The 15284-nt window shown below is 43.0% G+C and overlaps 1 protein-coding gene across 4 annotated transcripts in view; it reads right to left on the reverse strand.

Annotated features, from left to right (window-relative positions):
- Positions 1 to 15284, reverse strand: part of RBMS3 (RNA binding motif single stranded interacting protein 3) — a 919284-nt gene that overhangs the window by 614956 nt on the left and 289044 nt on the right. For 3 of the 4 annotated variants that reach the window (XM_031469816.2, XM_064496809.1, XM_010977816.3), the window contains exon 1: positions 2518 to 3590. The exons of the other annotated variant lie outside the window; for it this stretch is intronic. In XM_031469816.2, coding sequence (XP_031325676.1) covers positions 2518 to 2592 — 75 coding nt within the window. In that variant the 5' untranslated portion in view covers positions 2593 to 3590. Of the gene's footprint in view, positions 1 to 2517; positions 3591 to 15284 lie in introns of those variants that run through there. 4 annotated transcript variants of the gene reach the window in all.

Genomic DNA, 15284 nt, shown 5'->3' on the forward strand with positions numbered 1-15284 from the left:
ACCCCAGAATTCTGTTTTCATCAACCATAAATGTTCCTTTACATGTCAGCATCATTTTAAATAGCCATGATTTTTAAATTGCGTTATAACTACAAGCCAAGTCTAGAAGGACAGGGGAGTTTATGAATCTCACTTAGGCTTACCAAGTAAATATAAAGAGCTTGTATTTCCTTCAAAATTCTTTTGATGGTGTTTTGAGATATTAGTGCAAAAAGTGGTACTGAAATAACCCGGCTGTTTTCATGCTATCCTGGGACACGACAGGGCTTCACTAAACAGTGTTAATGCTGTCAGAAAGTTCCCACCCTTTAAAATGTTGTCCACAGACCCTTCTTTCCATTCCCTGCGTGCCTGAGTTCCAAAACAGGGCACGTTTTCATATCTTCAGCTTCCGGGAATGTTATTAACGTCTGTCATTTCAGAGCCACCGGAACAGTATCTGACAACTTCACAGCACTGTCGAAATTTTACAACGTAATCATCAGTGTGAGCTACCATGATAAGCAAAGGAACTGACCGAGTGTTGCCTTCCACCCTGATCTGATTACCTGAAAATCAGCTGAGGCCGCCTAATGGAGCTAACTTCTTTAAAAATGTTCCAGAAGTTGATGGCTTTGACTGGCTTGAAACTAACAAGATCCAGATGCCGCCTGTCTATGCAACGCTAAACTACCTAGGACCCCAAAACAGATTCAAAAATAAACTCCCTCCGTATTTTTCGGGCTCTTTTCTCTCAACACGTTCCCTCTGTATCCCAAGTACGCACGCACACGCACACACACATTTTCCACCAGTGTAGCTGATCCAGTATCCTGTCTCTTTAATATAATGTGCACAACATTATTTCCTGCCAGGAATAGGTTAAAAGAAGTCTCTAGCAGAAAAGCAATTATCCCATTCATTTGGATCTAAAGTTTCTTTTCTGAATCTCCTTCATCGTGGAAAACAAGAACCGAAAAGAAGGCATGAATTTTGTAACATTTGGAAAAATTTAGCCAAATGACTAAAGAGGATGGAATGTCTGATATTTTTCAGGCAACCCTTGAGTTTGTTGTTTTTGTTTCTTTGGGGGATGAGAAACGACTAAATTTCCCCTTTTTAACTTGTCCTTGCTTTGCCATTTCCTTAAGGAAGGCAGGCAGCGTTCTCTTCCCAATCCCCCGAAGAGTTAAAGCTGGAGCCACTGGAGCAGGAGGGCTGGGCTATTTAAGCAGCAACAGCACAAACTAAATGCTCACAAAGGCTAAAAGCAGTGTGAGTCGACCTTGGAAGGGGCAGGGCAAATCTCGGAGCGACTGAGAAAGAAAAGGGCAAAAAAGAACAGTCTTTAATGTAATACTGAAAGTCCGCTGCCTGGTCGGGTTTGCAAACAGGCATTGTTGGGAGAGACAGAATAAACGAGAACTAGAGCATGAATTACCAAACCCTCATCACATCACCGAGTCCTAGTGACAGCATGGATCACTCAGGCACGCCCTGCTCACTCCTGGCACATTTATTTGTTAAGGAGAAGGCAGAGTCTGGCTAATGCAATGCAAAACAGGATCATCTGTAAAGAAATATAATCCGTGCATTCAAGGGGCTAACTACCAACATTTTCCCCCAGATCAAGCCCAGTGGAACTGACAAATTGGAGCAGTGATTTCACACCTGAGAGTCTTCCATGTCTGAACTGCAGGATGAAGCTCAGGGTTGGCACTACCCACCGCTTAGTGACGTGGGCTTGCCCCCGGCCCCCTCAGCGATCATTTGAGCGCAAGCAGAAAGCCTAAAGTATTTAACCAGTTAACGTCCAATCATCATCAGCTATGTTTCACCCCGTTCCCAGACCCAGGCCTCCGGGTGGCAGGCAGCACAGAAACCCCGAGCTTCGGAAAGTACAGAACATCTATTGTAAAGCTCCGGAATTCCGCCTCTAGCATCCCGATCGTCCTCAGTACAAAATAAAACACGTAAGGCAATGAACAACAGCAGAAAATACACCCAAACAAACTCTGAGGGTCTTGAGGTAGTCGCCGTATACCTTCCCAGCCCTTCTTTATTCTACACTCAGCGATTAAAAGTTTGAGTCGCCCCCACCCTGGCATGTCCTGTCCGGTGGGGGGAATAAAGCCCTTTTAGAGCCACAAACAAAGAACAGCTCACCAGAAAAGCCCCTGAAACTGTATTCTCATGCCTGCTAATCACGGTTCTGATCTCCTTTTTAACAACCCTGCCCATCTGCCAAGGGCTGGACCCGTAGCAGGAACGTTTATGCTGCCAAATAACAACAAAGGAGCTCCAGGGAAACTATTATCTTTCCTTAAAGCGAAAGCCACGATTCCGGGCTGGCTTCCTTCTCCTGTTCTCTGCTTCATTAACTCCATGGCTATGTTACTAATGTCAAAGAAGCAGGAAGAGGCGATGGGGTGGCGGGGGTAGGGGGTGCTCAATAATCATAGTCCACACGCCTGTCTGTCTCCCGTCCCAAGTGCAGAAGGACACCACACTGCTGCCAGACCGTGGGTCGAGCCATACCTTGGTTTGGAGGTAATGAGGATAGTAGTAGGTGTACTGGGGGTACATTTGTGGCTGGTCCAGGCGTTTGCCCATGTAGCTGGAATCTCTATCTCCGAGGCAGGAAACTGGATGACAGGGTAAGTGCCCCAGGCGAGCGTCCTCTTTAACCACTATTCCTGACAGTCCTGATGACTGATGAGGCTTTGGAGATTCTTCTTCCACCACTGGCTAGTTCCAACACAGCGAGAATTTTAAAAAGAAACACACCAAAAAAAAAAAAAAAAAAAAAAGGAGGGGGGGGGGAAATCCGTAGGAAAACCCCCCTCACAGCCTCCCAGATCCTGCCTGCCTTCCTCCAGCCGCCGGGGTCTCCTTGGGATGGGGCAGTTTCTTCTCCACCAGGCTGTTTGTAGTGATGTCAATTGCCAGCGTTTGTAAAGGAAAAAAAAAAAAAAATCAAAGTCCTTTGAGCACAACTCTGAATCCTTGCAGGTCAGCTTCCTGTCTCCTGTTTGTCTCTGTCCCCACCTTAAAGAAAAAGGTGAAAAAAAAAGAAGAAGAAAAGAAAAAAGAAAGAGAAAGAAAGAAGAAAAAGAAAAAAAGAAAAAGAAAGAAAGAAAAAGAAAGGGGAAAAGAAAAAGAAAAAAAAAAACCTTGCACAGCTCAGTTGCGGCTGTCTCCCTCCCAGAGTGACATGGTGTTCAGGCTGTCCTGTCCTTTCATTCACTTCCCCTCCTTCCAGCCGGTGGGTGGGACCCGGAGAGCCCCTCCAGGGAGCAGCATACGCACTCCAGAAGGCTGCAGTATTTCCTCCAAGAAAAAAAAAAAAAAAAAAAGGCTGCTTCAACCCCTGCTGCAAGCAAAGTTCCGATTCCCTCTGCTGGCTATCTCGCATAGCAAAGCGGTTCCTACAGCAGGGCTGCTGCGGCTGGAGCTGAACCCGGGGAGCTCAGATGTGGGCGGTGGATTGTGTCTTCTCCTTCCCTCCATCAACCCTGCACAAGAGCTGCCTTCTCTTCTCGTCCTGCCAAGTTTCAAGGTAAGCCACCCTGCTGAGCAAAACACAGCAGACCAGGGGAGGGACCGGAGGACGAAGGGAGAGGAAGGAAAAAAAAATAATAATAATGATAAAGGCAGACAGACCAACCGTGCTGGTTAAAATGGAAAAAGTGTGCCCGGGAGCTTTCAAAACCTGTGAACACACTAAAGCCCAATGAATCCGAGACCTGCTTTAGAAACTAACCTTTTACTTCTTGGAGGACATGGAGAACGGTAAGTATTGAAGAAATTTCAGAGTCTACTCCAGGACCACTCTATTATCAAGACAGGCATCACCAGATCACAACAGCCAACTTACGGCAGCAGACATAATCACTCTTACCATTACATCCATCTGGTAAAAATCAAAAGAGGCGTCCCCTTAGGTTTACGATAGTCCTGATAAATAAAATCACCGATTCTCTCACTGTCTATCCCTTTATGATTCATGGATGCTTAAATCACTTTTCTGATATCATCACAAAAAATAACAACAAAAATCATCATCACTTGGCAGAGTTTTTCCCCACCAATAATAAGTTGCATTCTGACATGCCTATCAGCTGCTACATTATAATACAAATTGTTTCAGAGAAAATATATTTCCTTAAAGGGTCCCTTTTCAAGGCGGGCGAGGCTAAAATTAGCCGTGCCAGCTGTGTTTTGCTGCGTGCTCACGCATGCCCAGAGCGGCACGCCGGCACCGAACTCCTCTCCACTTGGTCAAGTCGGCTCTGCCCTCCCCAGCCCAGGGTCACCTTTTCGGATAGAAGGTTCCCGGTACAAATCCAGCTCCCGAGTCATGAAGAACAGAGGATCTGGCCCAAAGCACAATTCGGGGGTCCATGCCCTTAAAAGCCCTGCCACCCCGGAGGCAACAGACTCCACAAAACGGTCTGGTTTATGGGAACTGTGAGGGTGTGGAGGGTCCGCGGAGAAAGATAAGGAGGGTGGGCAAACAGTTTTAGGCTTGACTTTTGACAAGAACAGCAGTTGGAAGGGAAAAGGGAGAGAAGGTAGGGAAAGTAGGAGTGAGAAGCACCGGCAGGACTGTCGCTGAGAAAATTAAATCAACGCTGCCAACGTGTCTGTGTTACTCTGCAAGATGGGGTCTCATCTCGCGAATGGACAGACTTCCAACTTTCCTGGCTGGAGGCAGCACCCTGAGTCACATACTAAGTAAAAATCCCCATTGACTTAAAAATCCTTTGTGGCATCTCATTGCTCAGACAATAAAGTCCTGACTTTTGGTTTCGTTTCCAAGACACTGGAAAACCTAACTTCTTCTCCAGACGCAGACAGTAGATGCTGCCCTGCACTGTTCTCCGGACAGGACTGTGCTCTCGGGGCCTTCGGTCATCCCCTCTGCTTGGAGGGCTCCCCTAGACCCACCTCCACACCTCTGAGCCTTCATCCTCATCCTCCAGTCTCAGCACAGGTATCACCCCCTCCGAGTCACTCTCCACACAGCCTGACTTTCCCAGCACCTTGTGTTTGCCCAGATATAATGTTTATCCTATTAACTTCTCCTTTTTTTACCCCTGGGATGCTCTAAAAGCATCAGGAAAGGCAAGAACGTTGGAGAACCCACCATTCTTATTTGCCTTCCTCTTTCCCAAAACTGGCGTGGTATCTGGCATCAAACGGGTGCTCGGTAAGCGTGTGAAGATAAAGACGAACGAACTTATTTACAAAACAGAAACAGACTCACAGACCTAGAAAATAAACTTATGGTTACAGGGGGGTGGGCAGGAAGGGATAAATTGGGAGTTCAAGATTTGCAGATATTAATATGTAAAAAAATAGATAAACTACAAGTTTATACTGTACAGCACAGGGAACTATATTCAATATCTTGTAGTAACTTATGGTGAAAAAGAATATGAAAATGAATATATGTATGTTTATGCATGACTGAAGCATTGTGCTGTGCACCAGAAGCTGACACAGCACTGTAAATCACATCAATAAATATATATATATACACCAAAAAAAAAAAAAAAAAAGATAAAACATCTTAAACATGAGCAACGATTCTAACCTAAGTGATATCCTCCCCTCGGGACGCCTCTGGGGGTATAGCGTCACATAGATCAGAACAAGTGCCTCCCCACAAAGAGTATATATTCTAGTTGGGGAGGTGAGATAATGAGCAAGAAAGTAGGCAGAGTCACCGGGAACTTTCTTTCCTTTCTTCCTTTCTCTCTTCCTTTCTTTCTTTCTTCCTTTCTCTATTTTTATGGAGGTACTGGGGATTGAACCCAGGACCTTGCATGTGCTAAGCGTGCAACCTCCCACTCAGCTATACCCCCACCCCTGAGAAGGACTCCACCTTAAATAGGATAGTCAGGAAGTGCTGTCCAAGGAAAGGCGCTGGGGTTCAAAGGACGGCGTGGACCGTGCCCCGGGTGCCCTGCGCTGTGAGCGCGCTTGGCTCCCACCCCGCCCGCTGGGTTCCCTTCTGCCTCCGCCGCATCGCGCTCCCTCAGCGCCTCCTCCATCCGACGCCATCACCCCCTTCCTACAGTTGTTCTGAGACTGCACCAAGAGAGTCATGGGAAGCACCGATAACCCTTAGAACGTCTTGCATCTGCTCAGTACCCGTAAGCCTGCCTCTGGGTGGAGCGTGCCAGGCTGAGGGAACAGCATGCGCAGAAAGCCGGACAAAGCGTGTGCCTCTGGAAGGCGCAAGAAATGTGCAGGGGCTCGAAGGGAGCAGGCGAGCCGTGAAGACTAGAAAAGGAGGCTGGGGCCAGACCACATAAGCCTTGGTGGCACTTGGGGCGGAAAGCTAAATTAGTGACAGTTAACAGCATAGCCAGGACTCTCCAAATCTTCTGACTCGAGGTCTGGTCATCTTCAACTATAGACTGCTGTCCTCCTCAATGACAGACTGAGGTTCCTCCAGATCACGAGATGCCCAGATCAGCATCCTAGAGGGCCACTGCCAGCTCCGTGTCTTTGGACAAAGCACATCAGTGCTCTCTCATTCATAACTGCCTAGAGGCTCCTTGAAGAGAAAGGACTGCTGCCTTATTTACAAGCCAAAGCCCAAAGAAGTAACTCCCCTCAGTCCAAGCTATCGCCCCCTTGCAGGTGACGTTCCAGCACACATCGATACTGTCAGTAATTTCTCCACAAGCTGCCACTTTCCAAAATCTATTCTATTCCATTTATTGGTATTTTCTGGGTATCCATTATCATTAGCTTAAGAATGTTGAACATTTAAAGCTTTTCTTAAATAATGGAAAGGCAGTTTACCACTTGTGAGAATCTTAAAGGCTGCCTTGTTCACTTTTTTTTTCCCCCCAGAGATACCAGTAGCCACAGGGGCAAGAGCATCATGTCGGAAATATTTTTTATATCATGTCTGCTCTGTTGGAGCAGGAGCACTTTCCATTTAAATGATCAAGTTAAGTTAGGAGGTAACTAGTTTAAGGCGCTCTCTAAATCAGAAGCCAGCTGTGTCCCATTTGCCGACTAACAAACAAATTTGGTACTAATCTAAAAGCAGCAAACTGCATCAAAGGGCATAAACTCTTACAGACACATGTGACTCACAGTGTAGACGGGAGAGGAACTCATTTAAGCCAAGTTGGCCAACAGAATGGACGGGATGCCTCGGACACACATCTGGAGGTGGGAGGTGATGGTGCTGAAATGAAAATCAATCCAGTAGAGACAGAGACTCTTCTGGAAGGCCCCTGACCTAGCTACTTCCTCAGAGGAGACATGCGCCCTCTCTTTGGGTGACTTTTTTTTTTTTTAATTATAAAGACTAAATCAAAAGTGAAAGAAAAGGGGGGCGGAAGGTATAGTTCAAGTGGTAGAGCACGTGCTTAGCATGCACGAGGTCCTGGGATCAATCCCCAGAACATTTGCTAAAAAAATATATATAAATAAATAAACCTAATTGCCTCCCCCCGCAAAAAAAGAAAAGAACAGTAGAGATATAAGAAAAAACATAACCTATGTCTGTGAGTCTATTTCTGTTTTGTATTTATGCTTTGTTTGTTTGTTTGTTTGTTTTTTTCTTGTGGTTGCCAAGGGGGCAGGGGGTGGGAAGACACAGACGGATTTCAGAATTGTAGAATAAATAAACAAGATTATATTGTACAGCACAGGGAAATATATACAAGATCTTATGGTAGCTCACAGAGAAAAAAATGTGACAATAAATATATATATGTTCATGTATAACTGAAAAATTGTGCTCTACGCTAGAATTTGACACAACATTGTAAAATGATTATAAAATATAAAAAATGTTAAAAAAAAAAAGAAAAAACATAACCATACTATCTTCGAAACAAGGATACAATTCTACCTTTAAGAAAGATGTCCATGGCCTTGAGTAAATTTCTTTTTTTAAATCATAGCATTTCCTGCCCTCTTTATTCAAATTTGTGAAATTCCTTTCCAGCCCAGCAGTTGCCAAGTGAGTATTAAACATAAAAGTTGTTTTGTTTTTGTTTTGTTTTTAAAGACAAGATGGTCGATTGCAAATTCCCACATTAATGTTACCACTTTCCTTTCTTCTACTGAATACTTACCAATGGTTTAAGAAAGTATCTGAGACAAATGAGAAGAGACCACGAGTGAGTCAAGTATGTGTGGTCCAAATTTAAACTATAATTGAATGTAAAGATATTAATGTAGATAAAGACAATAAAAATTGCTCTTGGAAGAAAATTCCAAGCCACCAGACAAAATTGTAATGGACTACAGTTCAAGACAGTCAGTCAAGGAGGAAAGCAAAAGCAATTTAAAATAACGAACATTAGTAACTTCCGCAAAGGTTTCTTGAGCCTCTCCTCTGTGCCTAAAAATTCGAGGATACTGATATATATACAGTGGCTTCACCCTTGTCCTCAAGCAGATTTAGTAAATAAACCATTTACAAGTGGCCTTAATATTTTTTTTCTTATATCTGAGTACCAATTTGAAACAATAGTTATTAAATAATTTTCTTTAAGTTGACTCAATTTTTTCTGAAATACAAATGTGCTTTATTACCATTCTAAGCAATAACCTGCATAAAGCTCATGTTTATTCTGCTTCTATAATTTTTTTTTAAAATATACCCTATCCACCAACTCTCTATACACATTTTTCACAGCCCTGACTGGCGCAGTAGACAGGCCCAGGTCGTCTTTACCACTAGGATGGCTAAGACTCAGACTTCTCCATTCCACTGGAGTAGGCACGGCCAAGTGACTTGCTATAGCCAATAAAATACGAAGTGGAAGTGGTGCTCATATGAGCTTCTGACCGCCACTGTTTGGGTCTCCAGCCCGCTCTTCTCTGATGCGAGCATGTACTGATATGCAGGAGGCACCTTGAAGGCTGAGGACAGCTGCTTTGAATAGTCTCCTGGACCAGCCATGGACTAGCTATGTGTGAGACGGAAACCACTGTTGTGTTAGGCTGTGGGGATTTGCTGACTTACACAGCATCACCTAGCCCGCCCTGACTAATACAACATCACTTGTGGTTTCCTTGTTTGAGTATCTAATAAGGACAAGGAATTTATCTATCTTTTCACTGCTACGTCCGCAGCACCTTGGACAGTCCTTGGGATGTAATACACACCGAATAAATGTTTAACTAAATGAATAAATAAAATATTTATCTAAAAATCATCTCACTTATTTATCAGAGGTTCATGTACAATACTTTCAGAAATAATGGAAGGGGAAATGAGACACACATACAAAAAGTAAAAATGGAAGCTCTGTGGGAAGTGAATTGCTATTGTACTGAACTCTCAGAAGAAGGAGAGGGTTTTTTTCACAGACTATTGGGAGTGGGCACTGGGCGTGGGCTAGTTGAGAAAAAAGCAGATGAACTAAAATACAGTACAACTATAAAATACAGCCCACCCACCTACTAGACATTGTACAGGATGCCTACAAATGCCTCCTCAGTGAAACGCCAAGTCCCTGGGAAGTGGGTATGACTTTTCACACTTTATAGTTGAGAAAATCAAGAGGGAGTGGGTTTAACTACTCTATCCACATCATCCGGTTATAACATACATACATGTTATAGTTCATATAACGGAGGATCACTTCTGTCTCATTTCTGTATGTCCAAACTTGGGCTCTTTCCTTGGTGTCATTTGATGGAAATCTTTAATGCTTTATTCCAAAATGGGATGCAAAAAATCTTTGTCTTTAAAACAGCAAACTCACAGTATACAGAAAAGCCCTAGAGAAGTCAGTTACATCTTCGTAGCAAACAGAAAAAAAGAGCATGTTTTCTATCGTAGAGTAAACTCTATTTGGATGACAGGTGTGATGATTAATATACATGTCAACCTGGCAAGGTTCTGGTGTCCAGCTATTTGGTCAAACATCAGTCTAGATGTTGTTGGCAGGTATTTTTTAGATGGAATTGACATTTAAGTCAGTAGACTTTACGTAGAGATGACCCGCATACAATCAGTTGAAAGCTTTAAAAATAAAGACTGAGGTCCCTCAAGAAGGAAGGAAGTCTGTCTCCAAACTACAGTTGGACCAGACTCAACATCAACTCTTCTCTGGGTCTCCAGCTCGCCAGCCTGCCCTACAGTTTTCTGAGTCACCAGTTCTCACAATCATGGGAGCCAGTTCCTCAAGATAAATTTCTCCTTTCACAATCTCTCTCTCTCTCTCCTATTGAAGTACAGTCAGTTACACTGTGTCAGTTTCTGGTGTCCAGCATCATATACATATGCAAACACAGATCTTACTACTTGTGTCTCCCTGGAGAATGTGTTAATAAAATGAAAGGAATACAGCAACAGTGAAGATCAATGAAACAGACACTCTTATACGTTCCTAATAAATGTCTCAAATGCTTTTAATACAGCCTAACAAAATATATAGCAGGCATAGTAAACAATCTATAAATTTGGGAGTTTGAGATTTGCAAATGTTAGCCACTGTATATAAAAACAGATAAAAACAAATTTCTTCTGTATAGCACAGGGAACTATATTCAATAGCTTGTGATAACCTTTAATGAAAACGTATATGAAAACAAATACATGTATGTATATGCATGACTGGGACATGATGTTGTACACCAGAAAACGACACATTGTAACTAACTGTACTTCCACAAAAAAGGACATAAAAAAAGAAAAAAATATATATATAGCCTTAAACATCTTCATCCTTTTCACCCATTATTTTCAGTTCTAAGAATCTAAAATAGATCATCATTGGCATTTTAATAATCAATAATTGGAGAAACCTGAATGCCCAACTCCAGCTGACTAAATAAATTACAGTAGAAAATAAGATTCAACCATTAAAATAATTCTTAGGAAATATTTTGACACTACAGGAAATGCTTAACTTGAATAGCTAATGGAAAAAGAAATCAAAATTTAGAAAAAAAATCAGAACATTGTCTATGCAGTAGCTTTTTCAACTATGAAATATAAACACATAGACAACAGAGTAGAAGAAATTCATCAAAATAATGACAGTGAAATTTTTCCCTTCCAGGAGGGGTTACTGGTGATTTTTACTTTTCTTTTTGATAAATTTTAGCATTTTCCAATTTGTCTTAGTATAAGCATTTATTTCATTGTGTAAAATTAACATGGGTTTAAAAAATTAAATGAGTATATTTACAAGTAAGGTTTTTATTATTAGCAGAGAGGAAATTTTTAAACACCCAGAAGTGACACTATCAAAATAAATCACATGTGTATTTTAAGTAGCTGTTTACTCCTTACCTGAGTTGGACAACAATTTAAGAAAAGTTTAAGTTTTTAAAGTCTGGAAGCATCAATTCTACATCCAAAAAAAAGGTCAAAACTCTCATTTAAGACCTAAAGACAAATATTCTCATTTAATAAAAATGTAACAGCTACCAATGGCAGAGGACATCATCCCAAAAGAATTCAACCAGCCTAAGTATCCAAGTCTTTCTTTTTATCCTCAACTAATTCTGCCACTGTACTTCCAAGTTTCGCTTTGAGTTTATTTGTAAGATATGTTGATGCATCTCTGTCAGCTTGTTTACAATATGTTGTAGGAACCAAGATTTATTTTTCCCTTGGTTTATCATGACGTCTCCCTGTCTATTTCCACTCAAAGACTCTCACCATCTCCAGTTCCCAGAGCTAGAAGATTCTAGCGGCACCTCTCACAGGTACACCTTCCATCATGACTTGTGCCGACAGTGGCACCAGGGTTGTGGAAGACGTCCAACTAAGTGCCTCAAAGCAGAGAAAGATGAGTCACTGCTTTGTCACGTGGGAAAAACATTTTTCTAAAAGGAGTGTCACTGACCATCAGCTTCTAACTGCCAAGAGCTAAGCAAGCTGGGTCAACAGGGCCAGATTTGACTGGCTGCACGGATTCTTCTCGCTGGAAGAATCCAGACTTGCAAAAGTCCAAGCTGAAAGGCTACTACTAGTTAGAATTACCATGTAAAACACAGCACACCCAGTTAAATGTGAATTTCAGACAAGTGATGAGCATGCGTTTAACATCACAAAGCCCCAGATGCTGCATGTGGTACATCCCAGGGAATTTTCGGGTCATACTTATCAACCTTACTCACTGTCTGAGATGCAAATTTAGCTGGGTGTTCTGAATTTTTTTTTCCTAAACCTGGCTAAACTTCTCCTCCCTGATGCACAGACACAGTTCCCAGGCCTTTCAGAGGACACAGAAATTGACAGATGAAATTTAATGACAATTGGCCATGCCTAATATTTTCAATCCTTTATACACTCAAACCAGGTAGAGCAAACCTGTCCCCAAATTAAGTCTCCCTTCAAGAGACTTAAACCACAGTTATGTTCCCAGTGTTCCAGGAGCTCTGTGGGTTTTTTTTTTTGTTTGTTTGTTTTTAACTATAAATTTGTCTTCTTCCTTTTAGCATAAGGGACTATTTATTTTTCTTAAATGTTTATCTGACATAAAAAGTACCTGTCAAAAATTAACAGATGCCCAGATCCCCAGCCCTGGTATCAGAAAGATCGAATTTAGAGAAACCAGACAAACATGCAAAATACAAGAGGAACAGAGATTCAGGGATGGCGCTACCCGAGTGTGGTCCACAGACACATGCTGCTGTGGACCCTCATGCATCCGCCACTAGTGAGCGCAGGGCTTGAGCATGTATGTCCAGAAACTCGATAGGAATTTGCCGGAGGAATCTTATGTCCCTTTGTCTCTACATAATAAAAGTCTGGACTTGTATTATGAAAATCTCCTTTTTGCATTTCATGTTTCTAGTAATTTACAGAACTATCAGCTAGTCAGGAAAAAAACAAAAACCAGTCTTTCACAATAGACAGCTAGAAAAGTGATGATCTTGAAACTACACAATTGTCCTGTCTTTTCATTTCCATTGGCACTTTTCTAGCGGAGAACATGTTGCACTTGATGTCTTTTCTGACAGCAATATGAAGAATCACGAAACCCTCCCGAATCACAAAGGAAAAGATGAATTCCCTCAAGTTTAGTTTTCCTAATTCTCTTTTCTTTAGCAATCCCTTCCCCTCTAACCTATGCCACCTTCCTGACCCCGGGGAAGATACTAAACCCAAAGCCAGGCTGTACGGGGCTTCTGGGGCTGTGAGTGACGACCCCGAAGATGATGGACTCTGAAGCTGGAACCTCAGTTCTCTCGTGAGTAAAATGCCGGCTGTAATGAGGTCACTTAAGGTCCCTTTCTAAGCCCCATATTCCATGATGCCAGGATGCACTGGTTGAGCCAAGTGCAGACTGCATCCTTTTGGCTACAGGGGTACCCTGGCTGGCCCCCAGGGTGGATGGTGGGGCTCACACCAGCCGCACAAGGTTGACACACCTGAACCAAGGGCTTTGTGTTACTCCCAGCCACTCCCAGGAGCTGTGTGCTGGGAGGCACCAACTCCAAAAGTAGCCCCACAAATCACGATGGGCCTTCTGGAGATGACATCCTGGAATGACATTAAATTATGGCCATACGGTTACCGGACACCTTGCCAGTGCCTAGAGAACAGTTCAAACCCAGAAATTTAAGATGCACCATCCACTCCACCCAGGGGTTTTTACTGTTCTGAATATTTCTGCTCATTATGCAGTCAGGAAACGTAATTGTTCTTTTTTCTTTTTTTAAGGGAAGTTTATGACCAAAGGTAATGGGGGAAACATAAATGTACTGTTTACTGAGACTCATAAATGCTAAGAACACCGGCAAATAATTGTCACTTGGAGATTTGTTTTTGTAGTGTAGAATCTTCGTTTTTCGTAACTCCTAAAAGTTTACCCACCTCGAGGAGAATTATTTAGTAGGAAATAAAACTTAGCACCTAATTCATTCCCTGCTCCAACAACTTTTCACCCTTTCAGAAAACCAGCTTTCACATAAAATGTGCAGAAGGCAGCTTGTTATATCGGGCTAGTAAAACTAAGAGGTGATTAGTAGAAGCTAAACCTCTAAATAATAATGCCAACATTGCAGCTTCCGCAGACCTCTGGATCCACATTTACTAATAATTTCTGTTTTTCTCCATGAGAGATAAACTTTGTTACAAATTAGAAAGCAAGATAGAGAAGAGAAGAAAGAAGGAAAGAAGAAGGAAGGAAGGAAGGAAAGAAAGAAAGAAAAAAAAGAAAAGAAAGAAAGAAAGATCTGTTCTGATAAATTAGTAAAAAAAAAAAAAAAAAAAAAGTGGGTAAAGCTCAGTTCAGAATTCAGCAAGGATATCAAATGCTTACATCTCTTCCGAGCTAGGAATTTAAGAACAGTGCTCACTTACAGCTCGGATGGGCCATCGGTCAGACTGAGCTCATCTTAGGAGACTTTCTGGGAAAGTTTGGCTTTTCAGGGCAGAGCAACCGGACCCTGGGACTTGAGAACTCCTGATCTCTGACCTGAACTGTTGCAGTGACAAGTAAATGGTGACACTGTGTGCTGGAGAGGGGGTGGGGTAGGCGACACACGGAGATGCTGCAAGTCACTCAGCATCTGGGGCACCCGCGGTGTCTTCCTCACCTCGGTGGACCGCTGCATTCAATTTGACAGCTAGATGCCTCACCCCCTCCAGCCTTGGCCATCTCCCAGTTTCCCCAGCTCACTGCCTTTGCAAGTAGAGAGTTAAAAGTGAACCACCCCAACAAAGAATTTTTTTTTCAATGCTGAATAAGACCCCTTACCAGCTCATCACTTTTCCTTCCTCTCTACATCCAGCAGGAGAGAGACATAAGAGCCTTTCCAGATTAGAAATGTGGCATCGAACAGTCCCTTGCAGGGAGGTTACAAAGAAGACTCGTGGCACCTTACTTTGGGGGATGGCCCAAAGGAGCCCAGGGACAGCACATGTCCGCAAAGTGGCAGCTGGAAGAAGAGACATCTGGCCCAGAGATGCTCTCTGTTACTCTCCCCTTAGGCTGGAAATGCTGAGTTCTTGGTCCATAAAAGAGGGCAGATTATTAAGAGGAAAACAGGGAAGCCAGTCTATTTTTCAGTGCGACGGACTCCCATCAAACCACGATCTGGGGTGAGATCTCTCCCTGCCGAGGGGTGTCGGAGGCTTGAGCCAACGCTTGGGTTCATACTGGCCTGGAGACTAAGACAGACTTTTCCGTTGTCCCCGGGAGAAAGATGCACATGTTACGAGGGACAGAGGAAACAGACAGGGGGTCCCTGTGCTGAGACGGATGGACCTGCGGAGTCCATGATTCTGACAAGCAATCATCACACAGCAGCTGTCAGAGGCTGTCGGCCAGCCTTGGCTTATTTATTCTTGCTGC

Source organism: Camelus dromedarius, chromosome 17 (assembly GCF_036321535.1).
Source record: "Camelus dromedarius isolate mCamDro1 chromosome 17, mCamDro1.pat, whole genome shotgun sequence".
NCBI lineage: Eukaryota > Metazoa > Chordata > Mammalia > Artiodactyla > Camelidae > Camelus > Camelus dromedarius.